A 13011-nucleotide genomic window follows, 5' to 3' on the forward strand; every position below is an offset into this window, starting at 1 on the left:
ACCATGGAAAGGATGGCAACCTCCATGGAGGTGATAAGTCGTGCAGAAAACATGGTGAGTGTTCAGAATAGAATGACATCTCTGGAGAAGCGATGGTCATCTATTGAACAGAGAAACCAGACCTTCATGGAAGTCCTTCTGAGTAGGACTGCCAGTGCAGATTCAGGTCCCCATGGCCCCCCTGATGTGCAGCAAGGTGCTCTCAGGCCACTTGCAAGCGCTTAGGGGGACCTGACTCATGAGAGGGAAGTTGGTGGCAGACATCAAGGAAGTGGGGGCTCCTCTCCAAGCGCTCACACTTCCATGCTACTGCAGAGCCCTTGGTCAGAGCCCCACCAGAGTCCACACCCAACTGAGATCGGCATCTCAACCCCTGCACAGCCGCAGGAGCAGCAGACTGTTGACGAGCCCTCACAGGATCGCAACCCCAGAGGATGCCCGCCAAAGGTGTTGAGACAGGAGCAGTAGGAAAGTGAGCAAGGGGCCTCCACATCTGCTGAAGCCACAGGGGAAGCACCACGTAGGAGCACGCATAAGAGAAAGATACTGCACAAATAGTCACAAGGGTAGTCACTTGGGTGAAATTTGATGTTTTCTGTGAAAAAGCCATCAGATGAATAATGTAAATAAAAAATCTGATGGCTACTGCTGTAGTTGTGGCGTGTGTCATTTCACGAATGTGACTTTCACATTGAGGGCTTAGGATTACTTGCAATTGTGAGTATGGTGGTCAAATTGCTAGGAATCCACTGGTCCTTGGCCATTGTCGATGCTCAGGTAAGAAGCTGCGAGGCAAAAGTGGTTGATTGGCTAGACTAAGCAAATCTGGCCACGATGAGTGCGTTCCTTGCATCCCAGCCAGCAATGTTCTTGCATACTGCTGCCGCTGGTTGATGGGCCTCTGCAAGATGTTCGTTTTTGCTCTCCTCCTCCTCCTCCACATCTGAGGAGGATATGTGAGGAGCCACTTGGTCCTCAGGAATATGCAAGCCACGACGCCGTGCCATGTTGTGAAGTGCACAGCAAACCACGACGATTCTGGAGACCCTGGCTGCTGAGTACTGCAGGGCTCCACCTGATCTATCCAGGCATTTGAAGCGCATCTTCAGCAAACCAATGGTTTGCTCGATTATGGCTTTGGTGGGCATGTGGCTGGAGTTTTAGCTCTCCTCAGCTTTGTTGGATGGGCTCCTCAATGGCGTTATTAGCCATGTCTTCAGGGGATAGCCCTTGTCTCCAAGTAGCCATCCGTTAAGTTGGTCTGGCGGACTGAATAGCGGAGGCACACTAGACTGGCACAGTATGAAGGAGTCATGGCAACTGCCAGGGTACTTGGCACAAACATGCAAAATTTCCTTCTTGTGGTCACACACCAGCTGAACGTTAAGGGAGTGGCAGCCCTTGCGGTTGACAAAAATACCTGGATTGCGATGGGGTGCCTTAAGGGCAGTGTGTGTGCAGTCAACGGCGCCCTGCACCCTTGGAAAGCCTGCCAGATTAGCTAATCCAACCGCACGCGCCGTGACACTTGCTTGATCCTTGGTGAAATGGATGTGATTGTGCGCGATGGCAAAGTGGGCATCGGTTACCTGCGTGATGCAAGTGTGTGTGGCCGCCTGGGAGATGCCGCTGATTTCTGCTGCTGATCCCTGGAATGAGCCTGAGGCAAAAAAGTTGAGTGCGGTGGTGACTTTGACGGCCACTGGTAAGGGTTGTCCACCTGGTCCTCTGGGTTCCAGGTCTTGTTGCAGCATTGCGCAGATGTCACCCACTACCTCTCGCGAAAGCCAGAGCCGCTTTTGGCACTGCTGCTCAGACATGTTGAGGTAGCTGACCCTGTGTATGTAGACCCTGTTTGGGGGGTGTCTCCTGCGCTGATGGGCTTCCATGCGCTGGCCCCTTCTGGCCTGTGCAGCTTCAGGTGGGTGAGCAGCAGCTTGGCGCCCCTGTTGTTGCTGCTGCTGTTGGGGCTGCTGTTGGTGCTGCTGTTGTTCCTGGCTCTGCTGGTGCCGTGGCTGGTCTTCGTCCTCATCTAATGTCCAGAAGGGAAGGAAATAAATGGCTCCCATGCTTCTGGTATATGCCTCAGTTGAGGAAGCGCTCAGTGAAGGCGAGAGGGGTTGCCCAGGAGGTCACACTGGAGATGGGTGTCAGGCTCCAAACTTCCACAGCTGTGGTTATGCCTTCTAAAAGTTCCCCCAGACCTGAGACTACAAAGTCCTGCCACCTGCAAATGATGGCCGATCAAATCTCTTCTTTAATGGTTGAGCTGCAGCTGATCGTCAGCAATCCAATTGTGCTCTCGTCGGGTTTCACCGTCGTGTTTCAGAACAGGCGTGTTTCACATGGGAAAAGGGTTAAAATCGCAAAGGCCTTTCAAAATGGCATTATAGTGCTTGTTAAGGGCCTTAACGGCCTATCCCGCCTCTTGGAGGCAGGATAGAGACGGGACCATTAGACACGAATTAATGAAAATTGCTTGGAGGCGGGGTTGGGCCCGCCCACCAATTTTTGCCATTTTAACCCCCCACACGCCTCCAATCCCGCCTCCACAGCCCAATGAAAATCCTGCCCTCTGCCTCTATTTAAAAAACCAAGGATCCCATATGCTTTTTAAACAGCCTTATCAACTTATCCTGCCACCTTCAATGATTTGTGTACGTGAACCCCTTGGTCTCTCTATTCCTGCAGCCTCTTTAAAATTGTAGCTTTTAGTTTATATTGGATTATTTATATTATGTTGCTATGTAGTTAAATTTGGTTGACATGGGATTAACTTCTAACAACATACATGAATATTTATGATGTTGATTAAGTTTATTTGCTGAAGTACCAGATGAAGTATTTAACAAAACTGTGTATATTCACAATACCATATCAATTTGAGATAATGGGAAAGGTTGTTTACACATTTCAGAGAGGTTTGCATCTATAATGTTCTGTAGAAGGGTTTCAACCCGAAACGTTGACTCTATTTCTCTCTCCACGGATGTTGCCTGGCCTGCTGAGTTTTTCCAGCATTTTCTGTTGTTATTTTGCATCTATAATATTGGATTGGTTTCATTCACTGAGCACAGCAGGAGGCCTAGCTACGATAGCAAAATACTGCAGATGCTGGAAATCCGAAAAAACAACAGAAAATGCTGGAAAAACTCAGCAGGTCAGGCAACATCCGTGGAGAGAAATTTGAGTTGACGTTTCGGGTCGAAACCCTTCTTCAAAACTGGAAAGAAAATAAAATAGATCGAAGGCAGGGCTGCGATTGGACAAAAGCTGATCCTAAGTGACTATTTTGATTGCAGCTCAATAAGCTAATTCTTTTCAGAAAGCTGAAGGAGAGCCGGAGAGTTAACTTATCTTTCTCTTCTTTCTTTCTGTGGGGGAAAAAGACGGTATGCAGCAAGTTTGTTTGGTAAGAGTCAGTTAGGCAGCGAGGTCTTTCTGTCTGTACAGCCAGGGAAAGTGTGTGAGAACTTTAAAATGGAGGCATGAATGCATACAGCGTATAAAAAGAAAAGTTAGTCCTGGCTAGTTTCAGGGATTTTTAGCCTGTAAAGTGAGTTTAGTCCATTAACAGAGGTAAAATAGTGTATTTTTTATTTTCCATGATATGAGGAACAATATGAAATAGATTATATTTCACTAGAAAACTGTGTTGTGTTCATATAATTTCATATAACTTAAATTTCACGTGAGATTCTTGAGCCACTTACTAGGGAAGAGTAGCTGAGGTGGTTCCCCATTGCCGTCCTCACTGTTTTTAATCTGCTAGGTGAGCTGCAACTAAGGCTATAGAGCCCCACCTGCTCTTTATGATGGGTGGGGCCTCCTGCATCCATCAGATGCAAATAAGCCATGCTGGTCCTCACCCAGTATTTAGAGCCGGCGCTCTGGTCTCTGCTGGCCAGGACTGTGTGGAGTGGGGTCCGAAGTTAAAATAGTAGCAGAATTATATTACAGTAGTAGTATTTATTAAACGATAGTTTTGTTTCATAATGTATATATTTTAAAATGCTATGTTTTAAATATGATATGTGATTATTTGGTTTAAAATTTACAATTTTTTGTTTGAATGTATGAATTAAAACCTTTTTCATAAATCTGCAGGTTGGAGGGAATATTTTTCAGACCATTTACTTTTTATGTTCAAACATTTGCTTCCTAGCTCCTGGTCCAGTTTCATCTCTTACTGCAACAGTAGTGAACCATACAACTGCTAATGTGACATGGTTTCTACCTAAACGACCAAATGGGAAAATTACACATTTCAGTATAATTATAAAGTCTGTAAGAAGTGGACGTATATCAAAGAATATATCAGTGAATGCAGATACACTTTTCCCAAACACTTTACCACAATGTGAGGTAGGTGACAAGAGTTTGAAGGAATATATTTAATATTCTTATGGCTAAAGTTGTAGGCTTATTTTAATAATGTATGATATTGTGGCGGAGCCACCAAAGGACTCAGAGCGGTTGTACATAATTCCTTTAACAGCAATGTAGTTACTGTCTGTGCCTGTACCTTTAATTACACTGTTTGACTGTACAATGTCTAGTTACCTTTACAGCGCGGTTTCAACGTGATGACGTCATGCCGTTAGTCACGTGATGCCCCAATGGCGGGAAGAACGTGATGACGTGATGACGTCAGTCTTCTGACCAGGGGATCAGTCCTCGTGGAGCCCTCAAGGAGAGCAGACCTGTAGTTGATGTATTCCAGCAGTTTCCAGTTAAAACCTGTTTTGTTCCATTAAAGTTCATTGTTTTAATTGCCTGAGTCGAACTCAGTCTTTTCGATAGGAACCTCCATTCCTACAATATTGTATATTATCATAGACAGCGTGATAAGATTAAAACACATTTAACGTTTTTTGCAATGTTCTGAAATAATTATTTTAAGGTACCAATCTATATTAAAAAAAATCTTGTGTCTACAATATTGTACAATTATCATGTACAGGAAACTTTGGTTTATCCGGAGGGTATATGTCCGGAATACTCGATCTAACGGCAAAAATCAGGAGCCGTTTTCTATATGTTTTTTTAGTTCTCGTTGCTTTTTTTTTCCCAGTCAAGCACTGCAAGGTCTGTAACTATAGCAACAGCTTCAGCTACAGATGCTTGCAGCTGCAGCCGACTGTTTTGAAGCTGTTGCTAAGCAACAGGGTTTGTTGATTCACACGGAGCTTCTCAGTTCCGTATGTTTAAGCATTAACTCTGGTATGTCCGGCACTTTTGATGTTACGGCACCAGCTCGGTCCCGTCAGTGCCGGATATCAGAAAGTTTCCTGTATAAAGATTGCAAATTGTAGTGAGCCGCTAACATTGTATCAAGGGCCCATTTGGTTAGGACCAATCTGTAATCGGTTCCCAGAATTGGTCAGTCCTAACCATGTGACCCTACAGACCAATAATGAGGAAAAATAATAACTTCAAACTATTTCAGCTGCTCTATGCTATACTATTTAGTATTTTACCCACTCTGCCCAACTGCCTTCTACCAGGCCCCGCAAGTGAATCTGTTCCAGTCTGCTCTGTCCTATCATGGTGCACATGTCTCTGGCCTCCACCCGATGCTTTTTAATGAGGCACTTTTATCAGAAACTGGCTGTGACCCATTCCTTTGAGTGCTGCAGCCTCCAATCATTCCTACCTGCCACAAGAGGACAGTGGTGACATGGGGTTTGCTGATAGTTTGCTGCCGATCTGAATTTCCATGGCTCTGGGCTTCCATCTGGTTCTTCTTATTTGAAGCTTTTAATGGAAGTTGGCTACAGCTTTCTCTGAGATCAATGCTGGTCCAAGGACAGAGGGAAATTATAAAATTGCCCTTTTACCTGTCTTTTACTCTTTTTACTATTTAATCATTCATCCATCCAGCTCTACAACTATCCATGGTTTAATCTTGGAGTTGGTGAATTAACCCTTATATACCAGTTCACACAGCAAGTTACATGTGAAGGTCTCCTGGACCAAATGTAGTTTCTAACTTTTTTCAGCCTGTACTCTAGAACTTCAAGTGTAATCAAAATTCCCACTGCCTCATATTCATGAAAGTAGAGCGTAGCACTAATTTATAGTTAACCCTTGTGAAATAACATTGTTTGATGTCAAGACTGTTGTAGTTTGTCACGTCTTTCAATGATTTATTTACTTGTTAGCATCAGAAGGATAAGTAACATCGTGTAAGAGAAATAAAAGTAATGTATATCTATAAGAAGTGAAAAACCTATTACTAATGGGAACGTTCTAAAAGAAAGTAAATGGTTCGTTATGAAAATGTTAATTTTCACATCCTAAAACCTTCAATCTTACTGTCAAGCTTGCATTGCTCACTCAGTGGATTGTTCTACCAGTGATGCTGTGGATTGAATATAAGCTTGTTCATCTTAATATTTGTAAAACGCATGATTTTAATCAAAGGAATTATTCACATTATATGTCAATATTTTGTCAATAAATTCGAAGTGTTAGCTTCAGGATTTTGAATTAATGGGCTTAAAATTTAACTTTCCTTGGTTCATCCTATTTGTAAGTGAAACATACCAGGTCCCAACTGAGAGGGCCAGAATTTACTTGTACCTGGGCACCTGCCAATTTTGGTCTTGAACTGATTACAAACAAGCCAATGAGCTGTATCACATAGTTGCCCTTCAACACATTTTTATTAAGAGACCCATTTCCCGGTCACAGTTCTAAATACTAAGATGTGACTGATGTAATTTAACTTGTAATTAAACATTCTTTTTTGTTATGCAGGATGATAGCCCAACAAGTACTACCCCTGCAGCATTGGTTTCATCTTCTCCACCTACTAGTGATGCATTTTTAACAGCCACATCAGAAAATCCAATACAAGAAGACGTATCACCTGAGTTTGCCAGCATTATGGTGGATCAGCTGAAACCATACACCACCTATCTGTGTGAAGTATCTGCATTCACGAAAGAAGGAGAAGGCCAGACAGCAAGTGCTCTATTTAGAACACCGGAATGGAGTAAGTGTTTAATGAGTATTTTGTTCTGGATGTTCATATTTAAAATGTGCATTCCTTGGTGGACTCATTGCAACTTTGTATAATCAAATGGACGTGTCTATTTGCAACACCAAAGTTCTGATTGGCCCCCTTGGATGACAAGACCTGATTGCTGATTGGTCCCCTTGGAGGACAAGACACATCCAGCAGTTTCTCTGGAATGTGTAATTAGATCCTCCCTGTTAAGTATGTGTATTGTATTGAACAATTAACACAAAGACTTAAACGTATAACTCAAACAGGCCTTTACTGGTTGGAGGTAGGGACTGCACATAGGTCTTTACTTCATGCCCACAGGCGGGAACTGAGGGGAATCAGTACCCACAGTACTATTTATACCCCTATGGCCAGGAGTGGTACTGCGTATCACTACGCCCAACAAGTAGTGCAGTCCTGTCCATAGGTTCAAAGTAGCACACATATTACATACACAACATTCCTCCCTTCCTAGCTTTACAGTCATCTCCCCATTTAACATAACGTAATAACATATATACATATATAACTTCAGGTTTACATAACAGAATAACATAGATACATAGATAACTTCATGTCAAAACAGATCACAGATTCAGTCTCTGCGGAAAACAGTTCACAGATTCAATCTCTGTGGTGTAGTCGGTTCACGTTGCTGGAGTGACTCATTCAATAGTCCTTCCATGGATTTAACAGTTTGAACTTCCGAACTGAATTGGCTCCGTTCGGAGGGACCACGTGTGTGATCTGGTAGAGGTGATAATGGTTCAGATGGGTCATCTTCTGTTTTTACTTTTCCTTTTCTGCTTCTTGGAGACTCTCTGGGCTCCATTGTCAGCTGCCACAGCTGCCAGCTGCATGCGCAGTTCCTCCTTCTCTTCCTCCTGTTTCCGTCGTAGAGCCAGCTTCTCCCGATGTTCCGTAGACTTTTGGTGCTCCTCCATGATTTCTGCACTTTGGGAGTCGAAGTTACAAGCTGGGCAGGACAGGACATCGTAATATTCGGTGTCGTCCTGAGCTAGACCAGTGAGAGGGTCGTCTATTTCCTCCATACCCAGCTGGACATTAGCCAGCTCTTGTTCCAAATCCAGACATCTTTCCTGAAGAGACTTCTTCATGTGTACCTCTGCATCCAGCTTTTTCTGGGCTTTCAGCAAGTCGTTTACTAGTGACCTCATTTGTGATTTTAATACTTCAACTTCCTTTGGAGATTGATTGATCGGACTATGCAATCCCTCTACCGGAGCAGCTGTTTCAGCGGTCTGTTGTTCTACGTTGACGTGAGTCAGCGTACTTTTGGCATCCAATGGCTGCTCTGTTGCAGTCATCTCAGTCTGTGTTGCCACCTCAGCTCTTCCAATAACCTTTGAGAGCTCCGAACCCCTTTCGTTTGAATATTGAAGTTCATGTTCAAGTTTTTCCCATTTCAGAGTCCTGTCCTTCAGCATATGCAGGAGTTGGCTGACCGTTAACTCCTCTGACATCAGACGTTTTGTGTGCTCCTGCTCCATTTTCTCCATCAGCTGCTTCTGTTGTCTTTCCAGATTCTCCAACTCTATATCAAAGAACTCTTTCGTTGCATTCAACTCTTGCTCAAAACGGCGAAGCATTTGTTCTAATTGCTGTTGTAGTTTGAAATGGAGTTGAGTTCGAGCCCGGTGTCCCTCAGAAATGGGCACATCAGTAGACTTGCCAGACTCAGAATCCACAGTTAAACTATGTTGTTGTTGCTCAGTGGAATTCTGTGCTGAAACTTTGTCTTTTGCACCTGAGTTGGGCTTACCATCATCCGTTCCAGAGTCTGGGCCGACTATCTTCACCGAGTTCTCACTCGTTATTGTTTGTAGGAAATGCCAGTCCATATTCATTTTCCTAATCCACTCCCGTCCTAGTAGTGGAGGACCTCCTTCAGATATCACATATAAGTCCATTATTTGACTGTCTTCGCCCTTGTGGACCACTGCAACCTCTATTTTCCCGATGGGGTACACTCTTTGCCCCGTGTATGTTTTCAATCTAATCCCCGTATCCTGTAGGGGAATATGTTGGAATAACTTCCCGTAATCTTTCTTATTTATGACCGTCAATGCCGATCCAGTGTCCAATTCCAGTTTTACTTGGACTCCTTCTATCTGAAGAGTGACCCAAATTGTCTGGAGGTCTGCACCCTTACCAGCGTTGAGTACTCTTAAGCTAGCCAGTTCATTACAGCTAGCGTCTGAATCGGACTCCTGTTCGGCCACCTTGTGTACCTTTGCGTATTTTCCTTGCGGTGACTTCTTGTTGCTGGTCTTCTTCGCTGACCTGCATACTCTAGCTATATGTCCAAGCCTACCACAAGCTCTACATTCTTGGTTTTTAAACCAACACTGGTTCTGATCATGCGTTGTCTTTCCACAACGATAACATTTGCCAGAACTCACACCCAATTTGTGTGCACTGAGCTCCGGTGACCGTAGCTGCATTACTGCCGTGCCTCTCGCTGCGGCTTCGTGTGCTGCTGCCATAGTGACCGCCTTCTCAAGCGTCAGCTCATTCTCCTCGAGCAGTCGCTTTTGTGTATCCTGTTTAAATAAACCACACACAAATTTGTCTCGTAGTGCATCTGTCAATCCCGTTCCAAACTGGCAATATTTCGCTAATTTACGCAATTCCAGCAAATATTCAGCATTGCTTTCATGCTGTAGCTGCCTTCTGTCGTAAAATTTAAATCGTTCCGCTAGCATCAGCGGCGTGGGGTTTAGATGATCTTTCAGGACAGTAACAATCTCATCGAACGTCTTATCCGCCGGTTCATCTGGTGATAACAGGTGTTTCAATTGCCCGTACGTCTTCGCACCCATTAAATTTAATAATGTTAGAGCTTTATCTTGGTCACGAATTTTATTGGCCTTACAATAATTTTTTACTCTTTCAACATATATGGCCCAATCTTCGAGGTCACTATCAAAGGTGCTAATATTCCCGTGTTTAGGCATTGTAGATTTGCAATTTCTCAGATTTTATTTTCTTTACTTGTTATCAAAGATGGCGGCTTCCCGCTCTTGCCGTCGTCCTCCGCCCACAAAATGGCGGTTTTCCCGCGCTTGGCGGTCTTCACCCGTCCCCCGACGCCGTCTCCCTTCAGCCCTCGAGTGCGGCCCTTATCTTCGCCGCGATCGATAGCCCGCGCTGTGCACCGCGACTCTCGCACCTTGAGCTTCTGCAGCCGCCGCGCCTTTCAGTCCGAGTGCGGCTCTTATCTTTGGTCCCGATCGCTGGCCCGGCTGCGCCCCTCACTTCAAAGCGGCCCGGCCCTTATCTGCCGATCGCTATCGCTATCGCCCTACCTCTCTCTCTTCCCCAGTCCTGTCTTTACTCCGGTTCACAAGCTGATGGAGGCTTCAGGGTCCTAATGCCTGTCTCTTCCAGTCGCTGGAAGCTGTCAGGATTTCTGCTGCCCTTCAGTTTTGAGTGGGGTGTTGAGGATTGAAACCTCTCTTCAACGTCCTGTCTTTGGACGAAGCCGCCTGGAATAACTGCCGCAGGGTAAGAGCCTGACTCGTCGCCAGTGTTAAGTATGTGTATTGTATTGAACAATTAACACAAAGACTTAAACGTATAACTCAAACAGGCCTTTACTGGTTGGAGGTAGGGACTGCACATAGGTCTTTACTTCATGCCCACAGGCGGGAACTGAGGGGAATCAGTACCCACAGTACTATTTATACCCCTATGGCCAGGAGTGGTACTGCGTATCACTACGCCCAACAAGTAGTGCAGTCCTGTCCATAGGTTCAAAGTAGCACACATATTACATACACAACACTCCCTACCTACATAATCAGTTACTTTGCAAAGTGTAATTCGAGCCATTCTGACTGCCGATGCCAGACAGAACAGAGCTCACTTGGAACAGACAGGGTTCACCCTCGTGGGTTAAGACTGTCTCTCACCCCCCCAAACAAGTTCCTGCCCCCACCACCCAAGTTCTTGACCTCACCCCAGGTTTCTGACATTCCCCTCCTGCCCAAGTGTCTGACCTCCCCCTGCCTCTCCCATTGATGGGGTATTGTACATGGGTCACGGATTGTTAACAGCTTTATTGGGTATAATGTGCATAGTGACAGCTTTCCGAGAAATCACCTAGGTCGAGTGGGAGGAGAGGGCGAACATGGTGTGGGTGTAAATGGGGTGAGGTAGGGAGAACGTGGTGCGGGTGTAAAGGTGGTGGGGTTGGAAGAACTTGATCCGTCTTACCATCTCGATCACGTTTTCGCTTTCATTCCCCCCCCCAATTAGACCTGGATCACATTCTTCCCCCATCCCCACTGTGCCCTCCATGCTCTTTTACCCCCCACCCCAAGTTCCTGACCTTCTCTCCCCAAGTTCCTGACCTCCTCTTCCCTTCTCCCTCTCTCTCCCCCTCTGATTCCCTCTCTTTCTCTCCCCCTCTGATCCCCTCCCCTCTCTCCCCTCCTCTCTCTCTCCTCCTCTCCTCTCTCTCTCTCCCCCTCCTCTCTCTCTCTCCCCCTCCTCTCTCTCTCTCCCTCTCCTCTCTCTCTCCCCCTCCTCTCTCCCCCTCCTCTCTCTCTCCCCTCCTCTCTCTCCCCCTCCTCTCCCCCTCCTCCCTCTCCCCCTCCTCCCTCTCCCCCTCCTCCCTCTCCCCCTCCTCCCTCTCCCCCTCCTCCCTCCCTCTCCCCCTCCTCCCTCCCTCTCCCCCTCCTCCCTCCCTCTCCCCCTCCTCCCTCCCTCTCCTCCCTCCCTCTCCGCCTCCTCCCTCCCTCTCCCCCTCCTCCCTCCCTCTCCCCCTCCTCCCTCCCTCTCCCCCTCCTCTCTCTCTCTCCCCCCTCCTCTCTCTCTCTCCCCCTCCTCTCTCTCTCTCTCTCTCTCCCCCTCTGATGGCACGGTGGCATAGTGGTTAGCACTGTTGCCTCACAGCGCCAGAGACCCGGGTTCGAATCCGGCATCGGGTGACTGTCTGTGTGGAGTTTGCACATTCTCCCGTGTTTGCGTGGGTTTCCTCCGGGTGCTCCGGTTTCCTCCCACAGTCCAAAGATGTGCGGGTTAGGTTGATTGGCTATGATAAATTGACCCTTAGTGTTAGGGGGATTAAATACGTGGGGTTACGGGGATAGGGTGGGATATGTGTTGGTGTAGGGGTTACAGGGATCGGGTGGGATATGTGTCGGTGCAGGCTCGATGGGCCGAAATGGCCTCTATCTGCACTGTGGGGTTTCTGTGATTCTGTGATTCTGTGATTCCTCTCTCTCTCTCCCCCTCCTCTCTCTCTCTCTCTCCCCTCCTCTCTCTCTCTCCCCCTCCTCTCTCTCTCTCCCCCTCCTCTCTCTCTCTCCCCCTCCTCTCTCTCTCCCCCTCCTCTCTCTCTTTCCCCTCCTCTCTCTCTCCCCCTCCTCTCTCTCTCTCCCCCTCCTCTCTCTCTCTCTCCCCCTCCTCTCTCTCTCTCCCCCTCCTCCCTCTCTCTCTCTCCCCCTCCTCCCTCTCTCTCTCCCCCTCCTCCCTCTCTCTCTCTCTCCCCCTCCTCCCTCTCTCTCTCTCTCTCCCCCTCCTCCCTCTCTCTCTCTCTCCCCCTCCTCCCTCTCTCTCTCTCTCCCCCTCCTCCCTCTCTCTCTCTCTCCCCCCTCCTCCCTCTCTCTCTCTCTCCCCCTCCTCCCTCTCTCTCTCTCTCCCCCCCTCCTCCCTCTCTCTCTCTCTCCCCCTCCTCCCTCTCTCTCTCTCCCCCTCCTCCCTCTCTCTCTCTCCCCCTCCTCCCTCTCTCTCTCTCCCCCTCCTCCCTCTCTCTCTCTCCCCCTCCTCTCTCTCTCTCTCCCCCTCCTCTCTCTCCCCCTCCTCTCTCTCTCTCTCCCCCTCCTCTCTCTCTCTCCCCCTCCTCTCTCTCTCTCTCCCCCTCCTCTCTCTCTCTCCCCCCCTCTCTCTCTCTCCCCCTCCTCTCTCTCTCTCCCCCTCCTCTCTCTCTCTCTCCCCCTCCTCTCTCTCTCTCCCCCTCCTCTCTCTCT

General features: G+C 47.2%; 1 protein-coding gene and 1 long non-coding RNA gene across 7 annotated transcripts in view; one reads left to right on the top strand and one right to left on the bottom strand.

Annotated features, from left to right (window-relative positions):
- LOC147106289 (uncharacterized) overlaps positions 1–13011 on the bottom strand; it is a 313882-nt gene that overhangs the window by 101920 nt on the left and 198951 nt on the right. The window lies entirely within an intron of this gene.
- The window catches only part of ptprq (protein tyrosine phosphatase receptor type Q), a 278107-nt gene that overhangs the window by 101840 nt on the left and 163256 nt on the right, over positions 1–13011 (top strand). Inside the window, 2 exon segments of the mRNA XM_086009276.1 lie at positions 4166–4365; positions 6763–7000. Coding sequence (XP_085865402.1) covers positions 4166–4365; positions 6763–7000 — 438 coding nt within the window.

The sequence above is a fragment of the Somniosus microcephalus genome, chromosome 16 (assembly GCF_052327205.1).
Source record: "Somniosus microcephalus isolate GS21.2 chromosome 16, FLI_Smic_1.0, whole genome shotgun sequence".
NCBI lineage: Eukaryota > Metazoa > Chordata > Chondrichthyes > Squaliformes > Somniosidae > Somniosus > Somniosus microcephalus.